Source organism: Chelonia mydas, chromosome 23 (assembly GCF_015237465.2).
Source record: "Chelonia mydas isolate rCheMyd1 chromosome 23, rCheMyd1.pri.v2, whole genome shotgun sequence".
NCBI classification, from domain to species: Eukaryota; Metazoa; Chordata; order Testudines; family Cheloniidae; genus Chelonia; species Chelonia mydas.
Genome location: NC_051263.2, coordinates 17,489,484 through 17,504,183, shown reverse-complemented (window position 1 = coordinate 17,504,183; position 14,700 = coordinate 17,489,484). Strand labels below are relative to the sequence as shown.

Below are 14,700 nucleotides of genomic sequence, written 5' to 3'. Positions count from 1 at the left end.
GGTGCCAGGGGGACGGGGCTGTGCCCCCCACCCACCTGCTCTGTCCCCCCGCAGACCCGCTCAGACACCGCTGGACAGGCCGGGCGCGATGCGGGCGCGGTGGCTGCTGCTCTGTGCCCTGGGTGGGCTGCTGGCAGGGGCCGGGGGCTCCCTCTTGCCCCCTGCTGCCCGTCGCCTGATGGGCCGCTTCCAGCACCTGCTGGGGGGCAGCTGGGTGAGACTGAGTGCCCCCTGCCTCCCAGGGACCCCCAGCCATCCCCATCCCAGACACTCCCAGGGACCCCCCAACAACCCATCCCCACCCACAGGCACCCACACCTGCCCCTCTATCCCTCCCCAGGCACCCACATCCCCAGGCAGCCCCAGGCACCCTTATCCCTCTACCCTTCCCAGGCATCCCCCACCACCCCTCCCTCCAGCCCCAGGGACTCCCACCCTGCCCCATCCCCTGGTGCCACCAAGGACCTCCCACCCCTCCCCAGACATCCTCAGCCGTCCCCTCTACCCCTCCGCAGGCACCCCCCACCCATCCCTCCAGCCCCAGACACCCACCTACCTTCTCCCCCAGCCCCATCTATCCTCATCCCCCACCTACTTTTGAGTCTCTGTTTCCATGCTCACGCCCTGTCTGTATCTCCGTCCAGCCCACGGTCATCGCCCCACACCCCCACATTTCTGCTGGGTGGGGGAGCAGGAGTTGGACTGTTTATGTATGTCTGTCTGTCTGTGTTCGCGCACTCTAACTTCAATATCTCTGAGGGGTTTTGTGTGAGTCTGTGTGTGTGTTTCCTAATTCCTGCTGTTCCTGGTGCTGGGAGGGGAGTGTGGTCTAGTGGTTAGAGCCGGGGGCTGGGAGACAGGACTCCTGGGTTCTCTGCCTGGCTCTGGGAGGGGAGTGGGGCCTAGTGGTTAGATCCAGGGGCTGGGAGCCAGGTCGGGGGACTGTAACTCCCAGGACTCAGTCGATGTGGGTTGTTGCAGGCGGAGTTGGGGCAGGAGGAGGGGCGCTTCGAGGCCCCCATTGATTTCCGCAAGCTTCCCCCCAACTACCACACCGAGGAGAAGGAGCAGCGCAGGGTGGGGAACGCCACGCTGTACAGCCACCGTGAGATCAACAAGGTGAGCAGGAGCAGGGAGGTGGTGGTGCCCCCTTTCCTCCCCCAGCCTGCCAGGGCTCCCCCAGGGATGCCCGATCAAGAGGGGACCTGAAATCTCCATGTGGATCTTCACCTAGGAATGAACCCCCCTGACCCCAGCTCCCTGGATAGTGGAGGGGGGTGTGAAGTAATGTCCTCCCCAGGGCCCACTGGGGGCATGGCTGGAGCGCCCTGTGCTGTGGCTGTTCCCTGCTCATACCCGAGTACCTTCCCCAGCCCCCTTCCTTGGGCTGAGCCGGTCCCGGTCCCGTTCAGGTGACAGACAACAAGACGGGCGCGATGCTGTTCTCTGACAGGACGGTGACCTCCATCGAGCAGGGGGCGCGGGGCCTGGCGGAGAGATGGCGGGTGAGTGCGGAGGGGCTGGGACAGACAGAGACACAAGGGGATGGCTGGAGCCCAGAGCCAGCTGGAGATGGATGTGGGGGGCTAGGGGTGGGGACCCTGCATTTGCGCTCTAGGCCAGAGCCCCTGCCGGGGATGATGTGCGCCCTGAATGACCTCTGCTGGGGGGACTTCACCTCTAGGGACTCCCAGGAAGACGCTCACAGCCAGAGTGCGGCGGACTCCTGGGTTCTGCTCTGGCTCTGGGAGGGGAGTGGGGTCTAGTGGTTAGAGCCAGAACTCCTGGGTTCTCTCCAGCTCTGTCAGTTTCTATACACAACCTGCCCCCCGTGGACCCCTCTCCTTCCCTGGCTGGCTCCTTTAACACACTGTCTCCTGATTCCCTGGTACCTGCAGACTTGTGACGCTCTGTTGCTAGGCTCCGTGCAGGGCACCTGGCACCCGTATCTCCCGGCAAACATGGGGGTTGGGGCCGCAGCCCGGGGAAGAAAGAAGAGTCAGTAGCAGAAACTTATCAACCCCCACCCCACCGTCTCCCCTGTCCCCGCCTGCCAGGCATTTGGAACTAGGTTTCGGGCCAGGGGACGGTGTAACAGACCAAAGGAGTCTAACACTCGGCCCCAAGGCTATGCTCCTGAATATTGGCCTCGCTGCAGGAACTTGAGGGCCCCAGCTCGCCATTGCTGTCATCACTCATCCACTATTAACAGGCAGAGGTCAGGATCACCCACTCAGAAACTGAGGCACAGAGGGAGGAAAGGCCTGCCCATGCCCAAAGGGCACCCAGGGATGCAGGGACACAATTGGAAACTGAACCCAGGAGTCCTGGCTCCCAGCTCTCCTGCTCTTACTCACTCCCCTCCCAGAGCTGGGGAAAGGACCCAGGAGTCCTGGCTCCCAGCCCACCTGTTCTAACCCACTAGACCACACTCCCCTCCCAGAGCCGGGGAAAGGACCCAGGAGTCCTGGCTCCCAGCCCCCCCAGCTCTAACCTCACATCCTTCTCCTCCTAGGGGCATCTCCTCACCAGTGCGGGCCCGGGTACGGTGTCACACATTCCCCATTTACCTGTGTCTCTTCCAGGGAAGCCAGACAGAGTCTAGAGAGGAAGGAGCAGGCGGTGGGGCAGAAGCAGAGCCTGTCCTAGGGAGACACGTCCTGCCAATCCCCCGCCCCGGGCTGGCCTTCCTCATCATCCACTTACGGCGCAAAGCCAGGCCCGGGAAGGCCTCTGACACCAGCTGGCCAGACGGCGCATCCCTTAGCGACAGGAGGCACAGGCTGCTAGCTATCCGGGATGGGCTGATGGAAGCCCCCCGCCCTCCGAAGAAGGCTCCCCCCCTTACTCTGGCCTGGCACAAAGCTGTAGCACGGAGGCCGCATTTTTTCTTCTTCTTCAGGAAGCTGTAGCAAAAAGGGAGAGAGAGACCGTGGCCGGCGATGGAGAGGATACACCCCCTGCGGGAGGTCTGTGCCATGCTGGTGAATCTGGGTATAAAGTCCTGCTCCTTGGGTTTTGTTGCAATAAAAGTTCTCTCTCTGGCAGGGGGTAAATTGGAGAAATTAAATTCTGAACTCTGCTGCTTTTATGGAGGGCTCTAGGAATCACCCCACTAGATCTGTCCAGGACCCCAGTGCCCCGGGCGGTGTGCAGACATGGAACATAAACAGGTTGCCCACCCGCAAACGGCTTACATGGGCCAGTCCACTCAGCAGTTGGCCTCAAGAATAAGCCAGTGGCAATGAGTTCCACAGGCTCATGGTGGATTTTCTCTGCTCCGTTTTCAGTTCGCCCTGTTCAATTTAGCTGAAGGACCCCGTGGTTCAGGATCAAAAGGCAGGCGACTGCACCTCTAACCCTTGCGGTGTCCCACTGTGGTCTCAGACCTCCAGCTGTCCCCGTTCTTGGGGCAGGCACCTGTGAGACTCTCCCGTTGGAGCGGGGTTCTGGCTGATTCCCAGTAGATTGGACATTAGCTCGCACCAGAGATTCCTGTGAGCGCCAGCTTCATAAAGCAAAGTATTGTTTATGCAGAACAAAAGTATTCCAGAGAAAATAGAGCTAACCAATCTACAGCTTCTACACAAACCTGGCTTAGCTGGGGACACCCGTCTTCCACTCCGGGACCCTGGCAGGCTTGAAGGGTGCTTCGGGGTCTACTGCTCTGGTCTCACGGGGATCAAAGTTACTGATCTACCTTCTCCATCCCATTGGTTGCTGGCTGTAGCCTCTAGCGGCTGCCTGCATGTTCATCTCCCAGTTGTTTTCCAACGCTCTTCATCAGAGAGATTTCCCAGTCCTCTTGTAATTGTCACCTGTCATCGAACCCCCTTCTAAGTGCATGTCCACATGAAAGCCTCTGCCAGTGCGGGGTATGAAGAGGGGTGATCCCTGACCGGTGTAGCTGTGCCCGCAGAAGCCCCTTTTGTAGACACAGTTATGCTGGCAAAATTGCTCTGGTTTCACTCGGGAGGGGTGGAATAAGCTACACAGTAAAAGGCCAGCTTTGCCAGTGTAGCTGCAGCTGGCGTAGTATACCAGTAAAATGCACCTAGTGTAGACATGGCCTGTTTGTACTAGATCCTTTTTAGGATGAGGTGATCAGAATGAAACTCAGTGGGACGTATCCCCAGCTGGTGTCAATTGGCCATCGCTCCATTGGAGTCAATGGGGGTAGATCCCAGCTGGTGTATTTGACTGTAGCTTCATTGGAATCAATGACCCAGGTCCTCAGACAGTGTAAATCGGCCTAAATCTGTATAAACAGCTGCCGTGCCCCACCCCAGAGGCAGCTGTATCTCAGCCCCAGGTGAGGGGTCCCTATATAAACTGCCCATACAGCACTTTCAGAACTATCCCTGCACTCACGCTGAGTTTTGGAGCCACTGAGGGAAGGTGTGTTGGGAGTGAGGGGAATTGCAGGTTATTTAAACAAAGGCAGGTTTCCTCCAGTGCTCAGACACCTGTGGCAGACAGAATTCTTCACCCAAGTGGCAGCAGGATTGGGTAGCTTGGCGAGATGAACAAGTCTCCACTGGAACAAGTCTCCACTGGATCAGCTGAACTTGTGTGAATGCTCTGCAGTCGGTACCATCTTCTCAGATAACCCCGGTTGCTTGAGTTCTGCTCAGCTCTGCAGAATATTCCCTGTGGTACTTGATGCAAAATTATTTTGATTAGGTGTATGGCCCCCCAATGGATATTGAGGCCCCCTGCTGGGCCAGGTGCAGCACAGACACCCCCTCCCAACCGAAATCAGGGCCCCCATTGTGCCAGATGCTACCCAGACACACCAGTTCATGTGATGGAAACACCATCCCAGTCTTAGGTAAAATTGCAAAAGCAGCGTGATGAAGTGACATGCCCAAAGTCACCCAGGGAGTTTGTAGCAGATCTGGGAACTGAGTCCAGTTCTTCGGAGTGTCAGGCCAGTATTGTGGCTGCTACCACTTTCCTCCTCTCCAGATGTTCTGACACCTCCTTTGTGATCAAAGGCGATTCGTTAGGGGCGCAGATTCATAGATTCTAAGACCAGGAGCCATTCAATCATCTAGTGGCCTCCTACAGAGCACATCCTAGAGAATTTCACCATTACCCCTGCTCTGAGCTCATAACTTGTGTTTGGCTGACACATCTCCTCCAGAAAGGCAGCCAGTGTGAATCGGAGGACAGCCAAAGATGGAAACTCCACCACTTCCCAGGGGAGTTTGTTGCAGGGCTGAATCATCCGCACTGGTAGACATGTGGGCCTTACTGGACAATTTGGAATTTGTCTAGTTTTAACTGCTTGTCACCGGTTCTTCTTCTACCTGTCTCTGCTAGATTGAAGAGCCCTTCCACACCCAGGACTTCCTTCCCATCAACCATAGTCAAATCCCCTCTCGATCTTCTTTTGATGAGCTGAACATATCAAGCTCCTTAAATCTCTCACTGTAAGGCATTTTTTACAGCCCTCATATAATTTTTGTGGATCTTCTCTGCATCCTCTCTGATTTCTCCGCATCGTTTTTAAAATGTGGACACCAGAACTGGCCACGGGATTCCAGTATTGTCTCACCAACACCGAATACGGAAGTAAAATCACTTCCCGGCTTCTTCCCACACTACTCCCTGGTTTGTCCATCCAAGGACGCATGAGCCCTTTTTGATTAGATGGTTGGTGTTCTAACAGAAGTGAGAGATGGGGACCAATCATTTTGGGGCAGGGGACCATGCTGACAGGATCTCCCCAGCCACCCTGCCTCCCTTCGCTCAGGCAGAGTTTGTGGGATGATGTAGATACCAGGGTGTCTGGGTTAGGGAGGGCGTGGAGTCCTTCTTGCAGCTACTGCTGAGATGCTCCGTTCTCCCCAGGGCTGCCTGAGTGACCATGGTTGCTGGACGGCCCACTTCTGCTCCTCTTCCCTCTTTGCCAGCCAGGGCTGGGAGTGTAAAGCTAAGCACATGGTGAGTGTGGGTGATGCATTGGGGCATCTTCTGTGCCAGAATGGGACTGGCTGTCTCAAGGGGATGATGAATAGGACATGGGGCCTTTCCCCTCTAGGGGGCACCTGCTCCAATCAGGCCCCAGTGGGGCGGGTAGTGCTGCCTGGGCTACCTGTGTGGGGGGGGGGAAGTGCGCAGAAGGTGTGAGCCGTGGCGAGGGTGGGACAAGGTGCAACCCATAGCAAGATGAATGTGCCCCGGGCCTCTGCTGCACCAGCCATGCCTGTGAGATGGATTCTCTGCATGACCCCTCCCTGCGGCCCAAGCCAGCCAGCTCCCACAACCTCAGGAGGAAGCAGTGGGCCCCGAGAGACCTAGATCAGTGCTGCCAAAGCAGTGAGAGAAAGCCAGACCCATTGGGGTGGGTATGACCCACCCACATAGGGTCACACCTTGTATCTGTGGGCTTTGACCCCCTGTGCCTCTGTCACTCCTGCCCCTTCCCGATCCTGGTCTCTCTTAGTCTTTCAGCACAGGTCCATATTCCCCTCGTCGCTCTTGGAGGAGATGACACCTTTTGGGATTGCCGATGAACCTGAGGAAACCTCTTTCCTCGCACTCTCTTTTATTAGGGCCATTGGCGTAGAAAACCATCTTAATCCGCCCTCATCTCTCCCTTGTCACCGTCTCGGGCTTTGTCTATACAGAACAACGATAGATGCGTAGATTCCCAGAACACTGTGATCATCCAGCCTGACCTCCTGCATAACACAGGCCAGAGACCTGCCCTGAATTAACGCCACGTTGAACTAGAACAGATCTTGATTGAAAAATTGCCAGTAATGGAAAATCCCCCACAGCCCTTGGTAAATGGCTCCAATGGTAATTCCCGTCGCTGTTAAAAATGGGCACCTTCTTTCCAGTTTGAATGTATCTAGCTTTAACTTTCAGCCTTTGTCTGCTGGACTAAAGATCCCTCTGTTATCAAAATTTCAGTTCCCTGTGTAGATGCCTGTAGACTGTGCAATTAACTGGAATAGCACTCGTGCTTTATATTCACACCCTACCTTCCTAAGAATCATTCAGCATTGGAACAGGTGACCAAGGGAGGTTGTGAAATCCCCATCACAGGAGGTTTTGGACAAACACCTCTCAGGGATGGCCTAAGTTTACTTGGTCCTGCCTCAGCGCCGGAGGGCTGGATACAGTGATCCTTTGAAGGCCCTTCCAGCCCTATATTTCTACAATTCATCTGACATAACTTTCAAGTTGCGACTCTGCTTTGGTTAAGGGGTGACTTGATCACAGTCTATAAGTACCTACATGGGGAACCAATATTTGATAGTGGGCTCTTCGACTGAGCAGAGAAACGTTTAACACGATCCAATGGCTGGAAGTTGAGGCCAGACAAATTCAGTCTGGAAATAAGCAAGGCGTAAATTTTTGGCACAATTTCCCAAGGGTTATGTAGTGCCAATCTTTAAAAAAGGGAAGAAGGAGGATCCTGGGAACTACAGGCCAGTCAGCCTCACCTCAGTCCCTGGAAAAATCATGGAGCAGGTCCTCAAAGAATCAATCCTGAAGCACTTACATGAGAGGAAAGTGATCAGGAACAGTCAGCATGGATTCACCAAGGGAAGGTCATGCCTGACTAATCTAATCGCCTTTTATGATGAGATTACTGGTTCTGTGGATGAAGGGAAAGCAGTGGATGTATTGTTTCTTGACTTTAGCAAAGCTTTTGACACGGTCTCCCACAGTATTCTTGTCAGCAAGTTAAGGAAGTATGGGCTGGATGAATGCACTATACGGTGGGTAGAAAGCTGGCTAGATTGTCGGGCTCAACGGGTAGTGATCAATGGCTCCATGTCTAGTTGGCAGCCGGTGTCAAGTGGAGTGCCCCAGGGGTCGGTCCTGGGGCCGGTTTTGTTCAATATCTTCATAAATGATCTGGAGGATGGTGTGGATTGCACTCTCAGCAAATTTGCGGATGATACTAAACTGGGAGGAGTGGTAGATACGCTGGAGGGGAGGGATAGGATACAGAAGGACCTAGACAAATTGGAGGATTGGGCCAAAAGAAATCTGATGAGGTTTAATAAGGATAAGTGCAGGGTCCTGCACTTAGGATGGAAGAATCCAATGCACCGCTACAGACTAGGGACCGAATGGCTAGGCAGCAGTTCTGCGGAAAAGGACCTAGGGGTGACAGTGGACGAGAAGCTGGATATGAGTCAGCAGTGTGCCCTTGTTGCCAAGAAGGCCAATGGCATTTTGGGATGTATAAGTAGGGGCATTGCCAGCAGATCGAGGGACGTGATCGTTCCCCTCTATTCGACACTGGTGAGGCCTCATCTGGAGTACTGTGTCCAGTTTTGGGCCCCACACTACAAGAAGGATGTGGATAAATTGGAGAGAGTCCAGCGAAGGGCAACAAGAATGATTAGGGATCTAGAGCACATGACTTATGAGGAGAGGCTGAGGGAGCTGGGATTGTTTAGTCTGCAGAAGAGAAGAATGAGGGGGGATTTGATAGCTGCTTTCAACTACCTGAAAGGGGGTTCCAAAGAGGATGGCTCTAGACTGTTCTCAATGGTAGCAGATGACAGAATGAGGAGTAATGGTCTCAAGTTGCAATGGGGGAGGTTTAGATTGGATATTAGGAAAAACTTTTTCACTAAGAGGGTGGTGAAACACTGGAATGCGTTACCTAGGGAGGTGGTAGAATCTCCTTCCTTAGAGGTTTTTAAGGTCAGGCTTGACACAGCCCTGGCTGGGATGATTTAACTGGGACTTGGTCCTGCTTCGAGCAGGGGGTTGGACTAGATGACCTTCTGGGGTCCCTTCCAACCCTGATATTCTATGATTCTATGATTCTATGGTTGTGGTGGATTCTCCAGTACTGGGAATTGTTAAATGGAGATTGGCTGTTTCTCTCAAAGATCTTCCCTGGGAATTATTTCAGGGCAGTTCTCTGGCCTATGATGTACATACAGGTGGTCAGACTAGATGCTGGTTTTGGAATCGCTGACACACACAAGGATTACTGATTATTTTTGCACTGGATTTTGCCTTTCTGAGACCTGGCAGTGGCACACATCACAAAGAGAACTGGGTAGATCCAGTTCGGGCATGGGGATATTTCCTCAAATCCCTTCCCCCACCCACTTACCCCCCATGGCCTGCACAAAATTCAGGACAGACAGAAGCCATGCAAGGCTGCTAAAAGACGGGCTCGCTGCAGAAACGACTGGGTGAATTGCTCCAGGTTGTGTTATGCCAGAAGTCACACCTTCTGGCCTTGAAATATGGACCCTTCTGGGCTTGAGATCTGCGCAGATTTACTACAGCCACCAGCTGCAATCAGGAGCTCCCACTGGACCATGGGACACACATCATGTCAGCTCTAAAGAACTTACAATCCCTATATTGAACAGAAGAGTTCATATCCCCAGTTTTACAGATGGGGGAGCTGAGGCTGGGAAGGTTGCTCGACTGGGAGGCATGGATTTGAGTCACTGCTCAGCTACAGATTTGGGCAAGTCATTAAGGCCCAGATCCAGCAGGGGATTTAAGGGTCTAACTTCCACGGGATCCTTAGAGGATCTGGACCTTAGCCTCTCTGTGCCCCACTTCTCAGCCTCAGAGGGGTGCTGTGAGGGATAAATGCGTTAAAGAGTGAGGTGCTCAGATGCTGTGGACCACAGAGTTGCCTTAGATGGAGATAAAATGATTCACCCAAGGAGCTGGGAATCAAACTCAGATCTTCTGGGTCCCTGACCCCACAACCAACCCTTCTTCTCCAAGGATCTCCTGGATGTTTGACCACGTCCCTCCCCTCTATGTCCCTCCTCCCATTCCCAGTCTGTGCCCCCTACCTGACAGAAGGAGGGGCATGTCTGAGCCTGGATGACAGCCTATTGAACCTGATGGCTTGGAGGAGTCACTTGCAAATGGAGACCGAACTCCCAGTCTGCCTTCAGTGTTGGGGGGTCCCTTACTTCGGGCCGTGGCTGAAGAGATGTGGATAGAAGTATGGAGGGGTATGTGTGGGGAGAAAGGGATGGAGGGATGTATGTGGGGAGGAATGGATGGATGGATAGACAGTTGTGTGTGGGAAGGAAGGAATAGACTGGGATGGATGGAGGGGGATGGATGCAGTTGAACCTGATCCAGTTTAACACATCAATGAGAAACCGAAATCTGAGCTAGTTTTACAGATCCCCTTTCAGCCGTCAGGACATTGTCAATCCCCAGTTATCTGACTGGCCCCCCATTATTAGCTGACCTGCTGTGACTCCAGAGTCCCTGAGCACACTTAGGGCTTGCAGTGAGGCATTACTGCCAAGCAGCAGCCATTGTAGGAGGCTTGGGAACTGGCCTCCATTCACTGTTTGCCACCATTTTGTTTCCCTCCAGATTCAGCACAATGTCCATATGCCAGAGGCCTGAGGGCAACATGGATTTGAGGGGCTTGGGCCAACAGCTGTCTTTCCTCCAGCCAAGCCTGGTGCACAGGGAAGAGGCAGTGGCATACTACAGCACCAACTCTTTGCCAGGGTCACTGCAAGATGGCCATGGTTCGGTAGCCAACCTCCCCAGAGGTACCACTTCTGTGGAGGACAATGGCCAAGCCAAGAGGCTGAGTGAAGAGCTAGTGGATGGCTACGAAGGGGAGAGGCTGCCATTAGACACAGATGATCCTGACCAATCCAATTTCCAGTAAATGGCCAATCAGCTGGGACAGTACTTTGGGCCTGGCTTTTACTGAGGACTCACGCTCAGCTATGGCCATTAACGATTGACCTGGCTCATCCCTCCCTTCTCTCTTTTTCCTTCACCTTTTCCACCTCTTCATAGTTTTCCACCTAAATCAGTAGCTTTTCCAGACAAATATCCTGACAGTGACCGATTTCCGGCCGCTTTGCAGCAAATCAACCTCAGTTATTTGATTGAAATTAAACACACAGCAGATTCATATTACCCCCGGGCAATGGCTTCTCATTGCATGCAGTAATTGTGGTTTTTATTGCTTCAGGGGGCTTGAATCCTGTTTTGTACAGCAATCTATATAAAATCCTGGGCTGCTTTAATTCATCTGCACAACGTCCTATTGGATCTAGCTCTGTTTGGGGCCTATATTCACGTTTTTCGTATTGTGACAGCTCTACTGTAATGTAGGTTTTTTGCATGAGATCAGATGGTCTGTGTACGTGCCAGAGAGAGGGAATGCATGTGGGTTTTGTGGGAGAGAAAGATCAGGCACCTGCTGCTCCTACTTGTAGGAGATCTATAATCAAGACTGGATTTTGGGACTTCTGGTTTCATCATGTGTGCAGTTGTGGTTGAATTCATTATAGTGCCACTTCTGCCTGCCACCTGCTGCTCAGATGCACAAGTTACACAAAGGGTGTGTGGGAACGAGGGGAGCAAAACGACGCATAAAACTGAAGAGCTGATGCTCATTAGCGATTCCATGGCACTTTTTGCAAGAGTAACTCTCGGCTGCTGGTGCAATTTTAGCTGTGGGCAATTCCATTCGGCTTCTTGTAAATGTTGTCACTGCTATTGCATCAAAAGTGGGAGTGTTACTCTCCACTTCCTGTCCTAAACCACTGCGTACGGAAATGATTATTAACCACCTCAGAGTCTGGATTGTGAAGCCTTTTGCCCTAGATCAGAGAAGTGACTCAACCCTCTGATCGCTGGAGGCAGTTCTCAGCCCAGATCAGAGGACCGAGTGGCTGCTGCCACAAAAACTATTGGTGCTCGTTAATCTGTCACCAGGCCCAGTTTGAAATCCCCACACACACTTGGAAGAGGTCTCTAAAGAGTGTGAAATGTATTGGTGAAGGGACAGCTGTTGTTCATGCCTGTCTTGTTTGTGCAAGTATGTCAGGTGTGAAGGCTTTGAATGCTTACACAACTCCATGCCCATTACATGTCTTGGCATCCCATGCTGTCCATTTGTGCAAGTATGTCGGGGCGAAGGCTTTGAATGGTTACACAACTCCATGCCCATTACATGTCTTGGCATCCCATGCTGTCCATTCTTCCAGGGCTAGGCCAAGGTCATACAGACACCCCCCCGCCGCCCAGTTACCCCCTTTTACAGCCACTTTCCATTGAAGTTTGGAAGCAGGTGGGGATTGGATGGTCTCCTGGGGCACAAAGCTATCCATTTTCAGGGTGTTTTGGGGGGTGGGGAGGATAGAGGGCATGATTGGACCTGTGTCATACTGCTTATGGTACTTTTTTGGTGGGTGGCGTGGAGAATTAATTTTACCGGGGAAAGCATTATGGGGTGGATGGGCCACCCGTGTGGGCAGAGGTCATATTGGCATAATGGCACTCCCTGCCTTGCTATTTATGACTTGTAATATGGAAAGTTTATCTGAGGTATGTAGGAGAATTAATCCGCTTTTCTTCTCTAGGGGCGGAGGGGGTGGTGTCATTTGTAAGGGGGGGGGCTGCCTGCAAGGTCAAAGGTCATGTTGCCACAGGGATGCCATGTTGTGCACCTTATGGCCCGAAGTACTGCACATTGACTTCATTTTATGTGGGAAAAGTTAATTCCCTTTAGTATGGGGGGAGCCCCTCATTTGGGGATGTCCATGGACCATAGGTCACAGTTGCATGACAGCTCCTTGCCCAGCGTGGCCTATTTATTTCATGTGGATTAGGGGAATGAATCCACCTTCTTTTGGGGGAGACGCTAATTTAGGGGGAGGCCAGTCATTCATGGGCTCTCAAGGGGTCATTTTGTTGCTGTGACCTCTGACCTCACCCTAAATTGCCATTGTGATTTCTGCTCCTGCGGGTAGCCTCCCAACCCTCAAAGGAGAAAGCCCCCCCACACCCCCAAGATGGTTGAAATAAGCATCTTTAAGAGGCTGCGTAGCCTAGTGGATAGACCCTCAGGAGATCTGAGTTCTGTCTGACCCAGGGCAAGTCATTTTGCCTCTCCGTGCCTCAGTTTCCCCATCTGTGGGGCTCATGATACTGCTCATTGGTAACACGCTTTGAGAGCCGCAGGGGAAAAGCCCCAGAGCTGGCCCTCAGCCCCAGCCCGTTTTGGGGTCCCCTTCTCATATGAAGGGGTGCTGCCTGCTCGCCACACTGCTTGCAGCCTGTCGGTGTTTGTTTCACCTGTGTGTGGGTGTCCCTCATTGGGGGTGCCCTGCTCATGACGGGGGGGCAGCCTCTCACCCCTCCTCTATTTAATGCATGTGGGGAGTGAGTAGCCTGGTTTATCTGGGGGGACCCCCCATAAGTCACTGGTGACATAGACCCGCCCCTCCCCCACCGAGCCGAAGGGGCTCGAGCCGCGACCGTTGCTCCCGCCCCAGGTTTGAATTTTCCCGCCTTTTTCGTGGAGGGGTGGCAGCGTCCTGAGGCGCGCGCGCGCCGGCGGCAACTGCCGCGCCGCCCCTCCCCCTCCCCCTCCCCCTCCCCCTCCCTTGCGTCCTCGCCCCGCCCCCTCCGAGGGCAGCCTGCCCCCTCAGCCAGAGGGAGGTGGCTGCCCTGGGTTAGAGGGGGGGAGGGAGTGACGATGAGGTACTCCCCCAAGTCCCCCCCAGCTAATGTGGGGAGGGGGGAATAAATGTTGGAGGAACTTTAAATCCTTCCCCCCAGTAAACCCACAGGGAGCATCCCACGGCAAAGTGCCGCGCCAACAGCCCCCAGACAGAGCCCTTGGTGCCAATCGCCCTCCCTCAGGGAGCCCGTGCCCAGCCACGGATACGATACCCCCCCCCACAGTCCCTGCCTTGCCCCCAACCCTCACGCCAACCCCAGAGAACCCCCACAGACCAGTGGCCCCCGTAAACCACCCAACCCCAAATCCCCAGCTTGCCCCCTTACAGTCACGCCAACCCCAGAGAACCCCCACAGACCAACTGCCCCCTGAAAACCACAAAAGAGGTTGGTATCATTAGCCCCACATGGGAAAACCGTGGCACGAGCTGAGGCAGGGACATGCTGAAGGTCACCCAGCAGGCCAGTGGCCAATTCAGAATAAAACCCATTCTCCCTAAATACACCCTCATGTAGGCCAGACACCCCAGATAACGTCCCCCAAGTCACCTGGCCCATTGGTTCATCATGTCCCATTTCACCCCATTTTTACAGACTTTTGGGGTCTGCCTTGAGCTCAGGGCCCTGGTACAATTGTCCCCCCCTTCTCTTTCTTTCAGCACCACTCCCAAATACCTCCCTCAGATAGGCTGTCTACCCTAAATCCACCCCCTTCCTCCATCCCTCCCTGGGTAGGGAGGGCAGACCCAGATAACCCCACAAATACGCTTTAAATGGGCGTGGGGGGTGTCTTAACCCCCACATTGCCCTCCCTCTGCTCCTCTGGTTGATGGATGCCCCAGTTGATTAAACAAGACAGTTTCCATTCTGAGCACGGGTGGGGTTCCCCTGAGACCTCTTCCAAAAGCGAACACAGTTTGGGGCCAAGTTCTGATGGCACCACTGGGATAAAACCCTAGCTACACCTGCTTCTAGATACACCCGTGGGTAATCTGAGGGTCTGGCTGTACTGGTGTAAATACACCAATTCAGCTAACCCAGTGGCTAACCCATATAGCCAGCCTGTCAGTCTAGGCCTGGGAGTCCCTCGCCACCCACTCGTCCTAGCCTCTCTTTTCATCTAATTTAATTAGATCAATCAATCTGCTGCAGTTTACCCCATTCCCAGCAGAGAGCTTGCTTGGAGGGCATCACGCTGTCTGTTTTATTGCAGGGCCAGCTAAGGTGATGGGAGAC

The 14,700-nt window shown here is 53.7% G+C and overlaps 1 protein-coding gene across 3 annotated transcripts; it reads left to right on the top strand.

Moving 5' to 3' along the window:
• DKKL1 (dickkopf like acrosomal protein 1) lies at window positions 1-10,983 on the top strand. Of its 3 annotated transcripts, XR_006287105.1 has the most exons (6): window positions 1-214; window positions 982-1,119; window positions 1,413-1,505; window positions 2,586-2,969; window positions 5,857-5,949; window positions 10,348-10,983. XR_006287105.1 is itself a non-coding variant. In XM_037888484.1 (4 exons), the coding sequence occupies exons 1-4, from the start codon at window positions 89-91 to the stop codon at window positions 2,910-2,912; spliced, it is 684 nt and encodes a 227-aa protein (XP_037744412.1). In that variant the 5' UTR covers window positions 1-88; the 3' UTR covers window positions 2,913-3,041. The 3 variants fall into 3 exon arrangements, 1 of the variants encoding a protein (XP_037744412.1); XR_005223694.1 differs by lacking the exon at window positions 5,857-5,949 and having other exon boundaries at window positions 10,348-10,408; XM_037888484.1 differs by lacking the exons at window positions 5,857-5,949; window positions 10,348-10,983 and having other exon boundaries at window positions 2,586-3,041.
• Window positions 10,984-14,700: the final 3,717 nt, after the last annotated feature.